This window comes from Pseudochaenichthys georgianus, chromosome 22 (genome assembly GCF_902827115.2).
Source record: "Pseudochaenichthys georgianus chromosome 22, fPseGeo1.2, whole genome shotgun sequence".
Taxonomy (NCBI): Eukaryota; Metazoa; Chordata; class Actinopteri; order Perciformes; family Channichthyidae; genus Pseudochaenichthys; species Pseudochaenichthys georgianus.
This window is the reverse complement of record NC_047524.1, coordinates 1,782,395-1,795,396: the sequence shown is the minus strand read 5'-3', so window position 1 is coordinate 1,795,396 and position 13,002 is coordinate 1,782,395. Positions and strand designations below refer to the sequence as shown.

The 13,002-nt window shown below is 40.8% G+C and overlaps 1 protein-coding gene across 1 annotated transcript in view; it reads left to right on the top strand.

The window, feature by feature from the left end:
* The window catches only part of map4k5 (mitogen-activated protein kinase kinase kinase kinase 5), a 62,620-nt gene that overhangs the window by 35,010 nt on the left and 14,608 nt on the right, over positions 1 to 13,002 (top strand). Inside the window, exons 11-20 of the mRNA XM_034110831.2 lie at positions 690 to 752; positions 857 to 938; positions 1,014 to 1,130; positions 3,674 to 3,752; positions 4,234 to 4,305; positions 6,740 to 6,798; positions 6,923 to 6,990; positions 9,705 to 9,749; positions 9,833 to 9,875; positions 11,492 to 11,705. Of these exons, the coding sequence (XP_033966722.1) occupies positions 690 to 752; positions 857 to 938; positions 1,014 to 1,130; positions 3,674 to 3,752; positions 4,234 to 4,305; positions 6,740 to 6,798; positions 6,923 to 6,990; positions 9,705 to 9,749; positions 9,833 to 9,875; positions 11,492 to 11,705 (842 nt within the window). The remainder of the gene's footprint in view (positions 1 to 689; positions 753 to 856; positions 939 to 1,013; positions 1,131 to 3,673; positions 3,753 to 4,233; positions 4,306 to 6,739; positions 6,799 to 6,922; positions 6,991 to 9,704; positions 9,750 to 9,832; positions 9,876 to 11,491; positions 11,706 to 13,002) is intronic.

Below are 13,002 nucleotides of genomic sequence, written 5' to 3'. Positions count from 1 at the left end.
GAAGGCCCCAGGAAGTGCGCCGGACTCTCTGCCAATATTCGTTGTGTCCAAACGGCGGTACTGCAACTTCCGTATCAGCCCGTGACGTCACCCTGCCCAAAATGACTTTTTCCCATTGACTAACATGGGGAAAGAGACGTCTGTAAATCGGTGGATAATTTATTTTAAACTATATAAACGACCCAGTATGAACTATCTTATAGCCCTTATTAGAATCATTAGGTCCTTAAAGTTGTAAAATGCACTAAAAGCCGAATCTAGATATATTTTCATTCTAGTGAGCCGAGAGTGGGAGGTCGGGGGGCGGGGCTTAAGGGGCGTATGCTCTGTGAGCGCACGTACGGGTTCTTCTGCTCTGACAGCCAGGCATGCTGGGTAATCTGTGACGTTTCGCTCTCTCAAAAGTTGGGCCATTTTGTCTTCATGCGCCAATGAGCAGCTCTTAGGAAAGAACGAGACTCCGCCTCCGACGCTGAATCCAGTTCTTATACATCCATGGTATCACACAAGAGATCTGTTATTAGTATTATCATTATTTCTTACACAGTCATCTTGTTTGTATCAAAATACATTTTAGGCTTTTATTTAAGAGGTTACAGACCAATTAAGTGTCTCTTTACTAAAGTTTATTTCCATTTTTAAGTGTCTTCACCACTCTTAATCCAAGTGTCCTCGTTTGTTTTTTTTAGGGCCTTGTTTTTGATGTCAAAGAGCAGCTTCCAGCCTCCGAAGCTAAAAGACAAAACCAAATGGTGAGTGCCTGATGATATTGAGTGTGCTGTTCTGCGACGATGTTAATGATTCTTTACACTTTGTTCAATCTTTGCATTAAATCAAAAACGCTCTTGTTCCTCAGGTCTACCAGCTTCCAAAACTTTATCAAAGTGTCCTTGACAAAGAACCCAAAGAAAAGGCCCACTGCAGAGAAACTGCTATCGGTAATAACTCTTATTCTAATTGTAGTTCTCCTGGATGTCAGACCCCGATCTTAACTGGTGCACTGTTTCCTGCAGCATGTTTACGTGGCTCAGACCGGTTTGACCCGGCGGCTCGCTGTGGATCTCCTCGACAAGATGAACAACCCCGACAACCACCAGCACTACAGCGAGGTGGACGACGACGACGTGGAGGTAACCATCAAAAATATCCCCAAGGCTGTTGGAAATTCACCGTTGCTTTGAGAAAATGGAAAGGAAATTGACACAACCTACAACAGGGTTCTTACGGTGTATAAACCCTGTTACAAAGTACTGATAAAAAAGACAGAGACAGCGCTTTAGTATATACAATGATATGAATGTCTTTTTGTAGCTAAATTATAAAGAAAATTCAGCAAAAGGATTGAAAAACTATTCCTCCTTGACCGTTATGACTAAATCACGTTGTAAAACAGACGTTCGTGCAGCAATCAATCGATCAAACACTATATTTATATTTTTCATACACAAAAGGTAACACAATGCTACAAAGTGTTACAAAAACTAAATAAATACACACAAACAAGATAAAAACAATGCCACCCCCCCTCCTAATCCATAGATAAAGCAAAACATAACTTTAGGCGCGTTCACACCGCAGTACTTTTCCCACTTTAGTTCCGATATAGTTCCGAAATGTCGCGTTCACACCAGAAAGAGCCGGAACTAAAATTAGTTCATCAGAACCTTTTTGACCAAAAGGTTCCTCTGTCTGATTGGCTGGGCGGATTGCAAACCACGCCCCGTAAAACTACCAAAAAGTTTTGTGAAGCCGCCGTTTTATTATCCTCGCATTAGCATCATTAGCATTAGCTCAGTGCAGAAACTCAGAGAGAATAACTTATGGCAACACAAAAGGAAACATGGGAGCGGTGGAGATGAGGAGGGCTTCAGTAGAAGCTGCTGGGAGTCCCAGCAGCTTCTACTGAAGCCAGTCCTCAACTCCGGGGACTTTGGGCGGCAGAATACGCCGTGAAGTTGTTTGCGGCCTGCCAAAGCAGAAGAAGAAGAAGTGACGTCAGCGGCTTCATTTGCCTAATCCACCCCCAGGGACTTATTCCGGTGTGAACGCGATCTGTACTTAGTTCATGATAACTAAAGAGTTCTCATGAACTAAGTTCTCATGAACCTTTGTGGGGAAAGTACTGCGGTGTGAAAGCGCCTATTGTCATTCAAGAAAAATGTTTTTATACCAACAGAACTCAATAAATACAGGAATGAATAAAACAGGGGTTTAAAATATGCTCTATCAGCAGTCAAGTGCAGTACACTTATTTGCATTTACTTTTGTTTGGCCTTAGGATGGCGAAAATTGGATGACCATTTTAGTTTTCATTTCATACAGCACTGTAAATTGCATGACATTTTGAGTTGTTTTGTTGTATGTCTTGTGTGTGAGGACCCCAGGAAGAATAGCCAATGCTCATGCTAGTGACATAAATGTAATATCAACCTTTATTAAGAAAGCTTAGCAAAAAACGGATTAAAGGGGATCTTTGTTGATGTCAAAGCTCCCCTCCCCCTCTTCTTGATTCTCTGCACGGACAGTATTATTCCTGCTCACATGTATGTGGCAGCCAAAGAGGTGGTACCAGTGCCTTTAGGAGACCATTGTGCCTTTCTCACAGTACAGTAGCACTGTCTTGGCCACCGTGAATGAAAGCTGTTGACTGAAGCAAAAAGCCTCTGGTCTGCATGATAATGTGACGATTCAGGAAAGAAAGTAGCTCTCAGTTCTGCTCTAACGTCACACGCCAGTTTCAGGACTAGTTTCTACAGAATGTGTCTAAATATGAATGTAATAGATGGACTAAATAACTCGAGGCAATGCATGGTATAACACCGTGATTGTCAAGTGCTCCTCCCACCGTCAAAATGTTGCATTATTTTGTATGGATATTTCATAAAGCATTCACCTTAACCACAATAAACCTTTTTCTTCATTACTATCCAGTTGTGACACACATTGTAAAAGAGAACAAAGAAAGACATACATAAATGAACAAGAAGCCAATACAAAAAGAAGGGGAAAAAATTGCGAAATTAGCTCAGAAATAATGTATTATTACTTATTTACACCTTAAAAAAAGTCAATTCTGCCAGAAAATAGTTGACAAAAAGAGAATTATACTTTTTGTTTATCAACTAAGTTCGCCTCTCAAAGTACAAACTCGTGTTTTTAGATAAAGCTGTAAAATTAAAGCATTATTCATTATGTTTTCCATGTGTTACCACTTGCTTCAATTCTGCCCAAAATATCTGTGTTCAGTTTAAAAATCATATAAATTAATCCATTAAATAAATATCCTTCATCGTTTTAATAAAGGATTGTTATGAACCTGGTTTAGGCTGTACTTTCTTTGTTTTCTTACCTGCAGAAAACAAAGATTACATTAATTGTTGCAGGTAGTAGTTATATTTAATCAAACATAATTGTATAACCATCTGTCTGTCGTGTAATGTATGTATTGCCAAAAGGAATACATGACATTGCAATCATGATAATGTATATAGTGATAGCATTTGTTTTTTTAAGCTGGTTTAGCAATTTTTTTTTTGCCCCTAGATTTCTCAAACATACTCCCATAGCTCCTCAATAAACAAACATATTATTGTTTTTATTTTCTGAAGCTCAGAGATCGTATTGTTATTAAACGTTGTGATCCATATGTTGAATAAAATCCCTTCCTCTCCAGCCCCTCTCTGCAGTCAGACACACGATCCGCTCCACCAACAAACAGGCCCGAGCCGAGAGGACGCGCTCAGAGATCGACTGTAAGTAACCACAAACCCCGCCCCCTGCAGTGTATCTGTCCTCTGATTGGTCAGTCGGCAGAAGTCCGGCTGACTGTCAGACTGTAATCCTGCAGCACAGTCGGGCCCGTCTCCAAACCACCGCATGTGGTAATGTGGATAAAAATAACCCGGGGTTTCACGGAGGAGAAAGTGGATTTAGTGGAGTCCATTAAGTTCACTCTTTTTTACTGAATGAATTATGTGTAGAGCTGGTCCAAACAAGTCACTATGCAGGGGAATTTGGTGTTGATGCAGCATAAGAGATTGTGTAAACGTGTTGTGTAACGTTATGTGTCATCAGTAGTCGTAGATTAAGTTGAGATATGTGACATTGTTTTATCAAGCCATAGAGCTACACGCTTCCTTGTGTTTCGTGCTGTGATTGTACCCGATGCACTTCCCGTTTGTAGTTATCTTTTATTTCTCACGATACCGTCTTGACTTTCCCTCCTCCATGAAGCAAACAATGGGACAGACCCAGGAAGGCCTTGCTCAGGTCCTAGCTTCTCGCAGAGACACAGGGGGCAAGCAGGTCAGTGTAGAGAGACAGTGTGTGTCTGCCTAATATCCCCCCCGCACATAACGGATAACTGTGTGAGATTGTAGTGTCACTAATAAGGTGAGTTCCTCTGCATGGGGTGGATACTTACAGCTGTGACATCTTGGTTTCTGTCAGAAATTAAATAACAAAGTGTCCACATAGCACCTTTTTCTGGAAGGAAGGCGCTGAGGAAAAGGCTCGCAGTGTTTCTTTAATTAACAACGACATATTTACCGTTGTTGTATGACAGACTAGCTTCGCCCCCTTGGATGTGCTATGTTTGGGCTACTATATCATTTTTTACATGAGCACCAACGTGAAGATGCATGCTCTGACACTTTGTATGAACGAGCTTCCCCGCTCAGTCTGAAAGCCTGAGAGCGAGGAAGTGGGTCAATAATGTCACATACTCTCAGACAGCATCACTCTGGCCCAATTCCAAACCGACCCCTACACACTCCCGAACTGAACTCGCTCCGTCGTCACTCTCAGCTGAATGAGGCTTCCTTCTTTCAGGTAGAGGGTGTAAATACAGCAGCAAGCTTTGGGGCTTACTTCTCTCTCTCAGGCAGAAATAGGAACTGTCAGAACTTTACATCTCATGGACAAACATTTTTAAATATTAATTATAATAAAACTCAAATTCAAAAGATTCAAATCTGATGATTAAGAGCTGCTCTGTTTTTGCAACTGTCCCTGTGAATATAAACATATTGCAACAGCACTTAGGCCCAATCCCAAACCACGCCCTACACCCTACCCCTACACACTCCCCCTCCGTGACGTAGTGAACTCAGTGGAGTGACACTCGCAGCTCAACGAGGCTCCCTCCTGTCAGATGGAGGGAGTAAATACAGCAGCAAGCTTTGGGACGGCCTCCCCTCTCTCCGGGAGAAACAGGAAGTGCCGTAACTGTGTGTAACGACGCTTTCAAATCAGCATCTCTTAGACAAAAAATGTAAACTAAAATAAAACTCCAAACATCTTTCATTGTGTTAATTTTTTGTAAAGCTCTTTTAGTTTTAAACCTGGTTTTTATAAGCTTCTTCGTTTCTGCAACGGTCTGTAAATATACACAACTTTATTATAAAATGCACACATTTACCTTTTTCTAGACTAAACACAGGTTTGATCCTAAGTTAAAAACATATGAGGTTATCATGAGGTTGTTAACATCGCAGTTTATCAGTGGATGTTTGCTGGAACTGTTTGTAACCAGTGCGTTTCCTGACTGACACACGCAGCGTTGAGTCCGGTCAGGTAGAGACAGGACTCCAGTCAGCACCGATGCAGACTCGCTGTTTGAGGGCTTGATAGCCCACTCCCCCTCTACACCGCTCCACACTCGTTGATTTGGAACAGCACTTAATGTGGCGGACCCTCCGGGCAAACGAGGGTGTTGGGCGTGGTTTGGGATTGGGCCTGAATGTGGCAGAACCAGAAGTGAATTGGAAGGAAGGTTGTAGCGGTTGGATTGGAATTGGGCCTTCGTGTCCGTCCAGCCGATCTGCTCCAACAAACAAAAAAATGTGTTCTTCGTTATGATAAATCAAACTTATCTTCCAATTACTACTCTGACGTCATGAGGGCTTTTCTTGTTATCTAAGATTTGTTGAGCCACCCTTGCCTTTGTTGTAAAGTCAGAGTTGAAACATGCGGCTAATGGTCCCGAGGAAATACATAATTGGGAAGTTATCTGAGCTATTCATTGGAAACGACTACAGAGAAGACTCCGAAAGAGGCGCTATGTGGACACGAGGCCTTAGATGACTAATCAGATCCTAACGGGGTCGTTTAGTTTCACTCGTACCTCCATCTTTACTGCCTGCTATCTGCGTTGTGAATACTGCAGCACCCCCACATTATCAGCATACCTCAAACAGGAAAACAAACCTGTGGTCTGAATCCCTGAATACAGAGTCCTTTTGTTAGAGAAAGCTGATTATGTTGAAGTATTTATTGGCAGGTTGGTGCATTTCTACATCACTACAGCAGCGTGTTTACACTCACCCTAAACCAGTCTGTTCAACTGTTTGACAGAACGGGACCTCAAACATAAACCGAACGGAAACTGTGCCGTGATTTATTTGTATTTCTGCGTCTCACAGTGAACAGATCTGGTTAGTGTCGACTGGAATCTGTTTGAGATTTGTCTTACGGCCCCAGACCAAATATTCACATAGTAGAATCATAAAGAAAGAAAGGACTTGTGTGTTTTGGCAGGTACATTGTGAAGGAAGCAGTTCATCTGAGTGTTTTCTAACGCTGCTGCTGCTACTAAGAGTTCAAGTGTGTGTGTGTGTGTGTGTGTGTGTGTGTGTGTGTGTGTGTGTGTGTGTGTTGAAGTGTTGTGCACTGATGCCCTCTAGTGGTGTGCAAGAAATACAGTTAAATAATAATCAACACATATTTTGGTCTTTTACAGTCGACAAGCTCCAGTTTGAACCTCCGCTCCGGAAAGAAACCGAGGCTCATTCTGAAATGGTGACAGTCATATTTCTAATAAATACTTCTAAGTACTTTGGGTTGAAGGCAATTCATTTAAAGTGTAGATTTATGATTTATATAGTTTAACAATAAATACATCTATTTGTGTGTCTTTCCACAGGATGTGAGTAAAGAGAACGACTTCTCTTCCCCCTGGAGTCCCTTTGCAGACGGAGGAATAACAAGCAGGTAATCACGGAAACGGTTGCCTCTGTTTCTCTACCCGTCTCATTCATTAGAGCGATGCACCTCTGAGACTCTGCCACAGAAAGGAAACACAGTGCATCGTTAAGGATGTGTTGCTCTCGTACTTCTTGGATTGTTTGTGCTTCGTATACTAGGATCAGTTAAATGCAGAGCCAATATTTCCTTGTGTGTGCTTTGCTGTGTGCATGTTTTGATGATAAGTAATTAGTCAAGAAAACTCTCCTGGTGAATTTCTTCCTCAATCTGACAACATGTTGAAACACCATGTACCCCTCCCTACACTCACCAGGAGAGTTTTCTTGACTAATATAATTAATTCTGGGGGTTGGAGCTTAGACTTTCCCACTTTTATTTTAAGGACCACCCTACTGTGTGCATTATACGATAAAAAAACGACAGAAAACGGGGAGAGATTACTCTGAGCGGCATGCATGGAAAATCTAAAATATTATACTATGACACATTTGATTTTATTAAAATAAATTATGAATAATACACTTTATTTGTAGAGAGCTTTTCAAGGTACTCGAACCCACTTTACATATAGATTTAGAAAATCCATAAATGATCAAAGGTAGTAGTTAGTGGTAGTAGTGGTAGTAGTAGTAGTGTTGGTAGTAGTAGTGGTAGTAGTAGTAGTGGTAGCAGTAGTAGTAGAAGTGGTAGTAGTGGTAGTGGTAGTAGTAGTAGTGGTGGTAGTAGTAGTGGTAGTAGTAGCAGTGGTGGTAGTAGTAGTGGTGGTAGTAGTAGCAGTGGTAGTAGTGTTGGTGGTAGTAGTAGTAGTAGTAGTAGTAGTAGTAGTAGTAGTGGTAGTAGTGGTGGTGGTAGTAGTGTTGGTGGTAGTAGTGTTGGTGGTAGTAGTGGTAGTGGTAGTAGTAGCAGTGGTAGTAGTGTTGGTAGTGGTAGTGGTAGTAGTAGCGGTGGTAGTAGTGTTGGTGGTAGTAGTAGTGGTAGTAGTAGCGGTGGTAGTGGTAGTAGTAGTAGTAGTAGTAGTAGTGGTAGTAGTAGCAGTAGTAGTAGTAGTAGTAGTAGCAGTGGTAGTAGTGGTAGTAGTTGTAGTAGTGGTAGTAGTAGCAGTGGTAGTGGTGGTAGTAGTAGTGGTGGTAGTAGTGTTGGTGGTAGTAGTGGTGGTGGTGGTGGTAGTAGTGGTGGTAGCAGTAGTAGTAGTGGTAGTGGTAGTGGTAGTAGTAGATTTTATTTAGTAAGTAGTAGTAGATTTTATTTCTATAGCTATATATAGAACTATATAAAAAAGTTCTTTAATATAGTCGCTTTGAGGCTATGAAAAGTCGCTAAATATCGCGAGCAAGTTTCCAAGTTGACAAAAGTGTATTGCACGTTCATATCAATGTGACTTATAACATGTTAAATATACTATTTCTGAGAATTATCTGCATTCCTCATTAAATATTTATAGAAAATTAAATAATCGAGAGAACTGCCTAATGCATTTTGGTTGATATCTTTAATTTGATATCCCTTATAGACTCTTGAGTGTAAATTAATGTCCCCTGGATGCTCCTCACTCTCTCCCTTTAACCTGCTGATTCTCCAGATATGACCTGAGTCTGTGTGCATGACCTCCCCCCTACCCCCTGCAGTCTGAAGAGTTGCCTCCTCACCTGTCTGTGTGCACGACCCCCCCCCCCCCCCCCCCCACCACCTCCTGCAGTCTAATGTGTTGCCTCCTCACCTGTCTGTCTACTTTCACTGTCTCTCTCTCTCCTCTCTCTCGACTGTCTCTCTCCCCCTCGAAGGAGTCTTCTCAAAAGCGTTGAGGACGAGTTGTTCCAACGGTAACACTAACACTGTAGAGATGTAGAGCCCCCCCCTCCCTCACGTCATCCACTCGCTTCCTCCCCCCACCATCCTTTCACAGAATTGTAGTGCTCACCATGTCCACCAATCACCCCCCCCCCCCATTCACCATGTGTGGTGTGATCATAGCTGCATAAATTCTATTCTATTCATTCTATTGTCATTAGTTTGGATGTAAACACCAACAACTATATTCTTTTTAAATAAATAAGAATAATAGAATAATAATAAAAAAAAATCCCGAACAAAATCTCAATTTAAATAAAGTGATTAATCTAGTAGTTGTATTGCTTCTTTTTTTTATGAAACATAAGTTTAATTAAAGGAATACAATTAACAGTAAAAAGATTAATTTAAAATGAAAAAGTACAAATATATATTATTTTTAAAGGTAGATTGAAGCAGAATATTTATTTATTATTAAATTCAAGTAAAGTTTTATGAAAATATATCGTCGGCGTGTAAAAATACCGGTTTTAAACTCTATAGATATGCTAATGTGAAAAAAAATAGCTGCACAGAATGTAATGTTGATTTAGAGTTTGAATGTCATATATCTAATGTCCTCTAAATACTTTTTGCAGAATCCAAATAACAGAGTATTTGATGGAGGGGAAAGATGATCTGCAGACGTTGTTTTTGTTGTTTTTATTCTAACCTCACAGTAAACACAGATCTCAGCGATGTTTACAGAACATGTCTTGTAGTTTCCATCCCATGATGCTCAAAGGAAGACACCCTGACCTCATCCTTCTCCTTAGAGTCATACCGTTCATCTCTAAGGAGGATTTTAAATAAACACCTCCACCATTAACCCCCCCCCCCTCCCCCTGAGCTCTATGACTCATATCTTCCACTGATCACTGTCTGATCTGCAGGGGACACATCGCACACCTCCAAGATGCCTTTGAAGAGGTGGAGCTGTGAGTGACACATTACATCATGGATACAGAAATACTCATCGTTGTAGTTAACATGATTATGAAGACATACCTTTATGTTTCAGGTCGACTCTGAAGCCCGGGGTTCCTCCTCCTCTGCCCCCAAAGGTGAGAGGAAAAATTATAATTAAAAAATGTATGTAAGGATTGTTGAAATGCAATTCCTGATGCACTCGGTTTGTGCTCGCTCACATATTTTGTAAAGTTGAGTTGACAGCCACAAAGACTGATAAAAGCAAAGAGCCTGAATTAAGAAGTAGCATAAAACAAGACTTGGGGAATTTGAAAGGATGTGTTTTCATTTATAAGGGGTACAGCGGCTGAGATGCATTGCACAAATAAACGTTAAATGTATTTCTTTCTTTTTATTATATATACTATTTTGTATATTCTTTCCCACTATGACTATGTATAGGCGCTTTCACACCGGAGTACTTTCCCCAGTATAGTTCCGATAGTTCTTGAAATGTTGCGTTCACACACAGTCTATGGTTCACACCAAAACAATCCGGAACCAGCACTTAGTTAATGAGAACCTTTTCACCCCCTTTTCAGTCCCTGTTGGAGAGCAGGTACTTTCATGGGAGAAAAAGGTTCCCATTTCTGATTGGCTGGGCGGATTGCAAACCACGCCCCGTAAAAGTTTTGTGAAGCCGCCATTGTATTTGCTGGCATTAGCATTATTAGCATTAGCCCAGCTCACAAATGCAGAGAGACTAACTTGAAAAAGAGAAGCATGATTTCCAACGCAAAGAAGTCTGTACTATTGCTTCTTTTAAGTAGCATCAAACAGGTTATCAGTTACTCATGTTTTTTCACTGAATATTGAGTTTTTACGCCCCTGATGTTTCGGAGAATGCTGCAACAAACAAAGCATTGAGCATCTTTGTGCATGCTCATAGATACAGCCTATCCAGAGATGGTAAAAGTACACACATCCTTTACTCAAGTAGAAGTACATATACTCATGTTTAAAAATACTCTGGTAGAAGTACTGACTAAACTTCTTTGCTCAAGTAGAAGTACAGATACTCATGTTTAAAAATACTCTGGTAAAAGTAGAAGTACTGACTAAACTTCTTTACTCAAGTAAAAGTAAAGAGGCTTTGAAATGTACTTCAGTAAAAAGTACCCATAGCTAGCAGCTGCTTTAAAGAGTACCTGACCTCCCTTTATATTAACAGAACAATAATGTCATTGTTAGCTAATGAATGTTTCCATGCTGAACAACGGCAACATGACAACGTTTCCATTGGTCCCTCTTCTTTAGAGAAGACCAGGAAGTGATGGATACACGGATCGTGTTCAAATCAATAGGCACGCTGTGACTCTAAAGAATAATGATCACGCACCAAACACACATTCAGACTAAAGGAACCAGCTGTTTGGAAAATGAGAGAAGTAGAAAGTACAGGTATTTGAGTTCAACATGTAAGAAGTAGAAAGTACAGGTATTTGTGTTCAACATGTAAGAAGTAGAAAGTACAGGTATTTGTGTTCAACATGTAAGAAGTAGAAAGTACAGGTATTTTAAAATGTAAGAAGTCAAAGTAAAAAGTCGTCAGAAAAATAAGTCGTGGAGTAAAGTACTGAGACCAGAAACATTTACTTAAGTATTTTTAATCCACTACTTCCCACCTGTGCCTTGCTCCTGAATAAGAAAAAACCTGTGTGTATCTGTAACTAGAACTCTGATTGACCACCAACCCGTTTCCCCCTCTCAGCCGCGGTTGAACAGCTCGTCTGAGGAGCTGGGTCTGAACGACGAGCGCTCCCTGACGGTGCGGAGGTTCCCGAACTCTGAGAACGGACCGACTCCGGTGGCCCGTATCCAGAGCACACCGGAGCACCTGGGCAACAAGCTGGAGCACTCCTCTCCTGACTTCCTGTCCGTCAGCGTCAGCAGCCCCGGCCTCCTGTCCCACGCCTCCGACCCCGGTGAGTCTCAGCCTCTAAACACATCTGCAATAACATTATATAAGTGTCACATGTATATATATTTTTATTTTATATTCTTTAACTTTATTTTATTTCTATTTCTGAAATATTTTGGACTGTTTATTTCTTGTGTCTTAATTTCTCTTGATTACATTGCCTTGTTTTTAGATCTATCCATCCATCCGTCTATCCATCTATCCATCTATCCGTCTATCCACCTATCCATCTATCCATCTATCTATCCGTCCATCTATCCACCTATCCATCTATCTATCCATCTATCCGTCTATCCACCTATCCATCTATCATCCACCTATCCATCTATCTATCCACCTATCCATCTATCTATCCATCTATCCATCTATCCGTCTATCCACCTATCCATCTATCATCCATCTATCCACCTACCTATCCATCTATCCGTCTATCCATCCGTCTATCTATCCATCTATCTATCCATCTATCCACCTATCTATCCATCTATCCATCTATCTATCCATCTATCCATCTATCTATCCATCTATCTATCCGTCTATCCACCTATCCATCCATCTATCCATCTATCCATCTATCTATCTATCCGTCTATCCATCTATCCATCTATCCGTCTATCCACCTATCCATCTATCCATCTATCTATCCGTCCATCTATCCACCTATCCATCTATCTATCCATCTATCCGTCTATCCACCTATCCATCTATCATCCATCTATCCATCTACCTATCCACCTATCCATCTATCTATCCACCTATCCATCTATCTATCCATCTATCCATCTATCCGTCTATCCACCTATCCATCTATCATCCATCTATCCACCTACCTATCCATCTATCCGTCTATCCATCCATCGATCTATCCATCTATCCGTCTATCTATCCATCTATCTATCCATCTATCCACCTATCTATCCATCTATCTATCCATCTATCTATCCATCTATCTATCCATCTATCTATCCGTCTATCCACCTATCCACCTATCCATCCATCTATCCATCTATCCATCTATCTATCCACCTATCTATCCGTCTATCCATCTTTCCATCTATCTATCCGTCTATCCATCTATCTATCTGTCCATCTATCTATCCATCTATCCATCCATCTATCTATCCATCTATCTATCCATCTATCCATCCATCTATCTATCTATCCATCTATCTATCTATCCATCTAAATGAAAATGTGTTTTGCTTTTTACAAGCTCTCAGTAAACGTGTATGTAAAGGTAAGAGAGCTGCATGTAAACATGTCTCATCTTATAAATCAGATATTGTTTTACACATTTCATA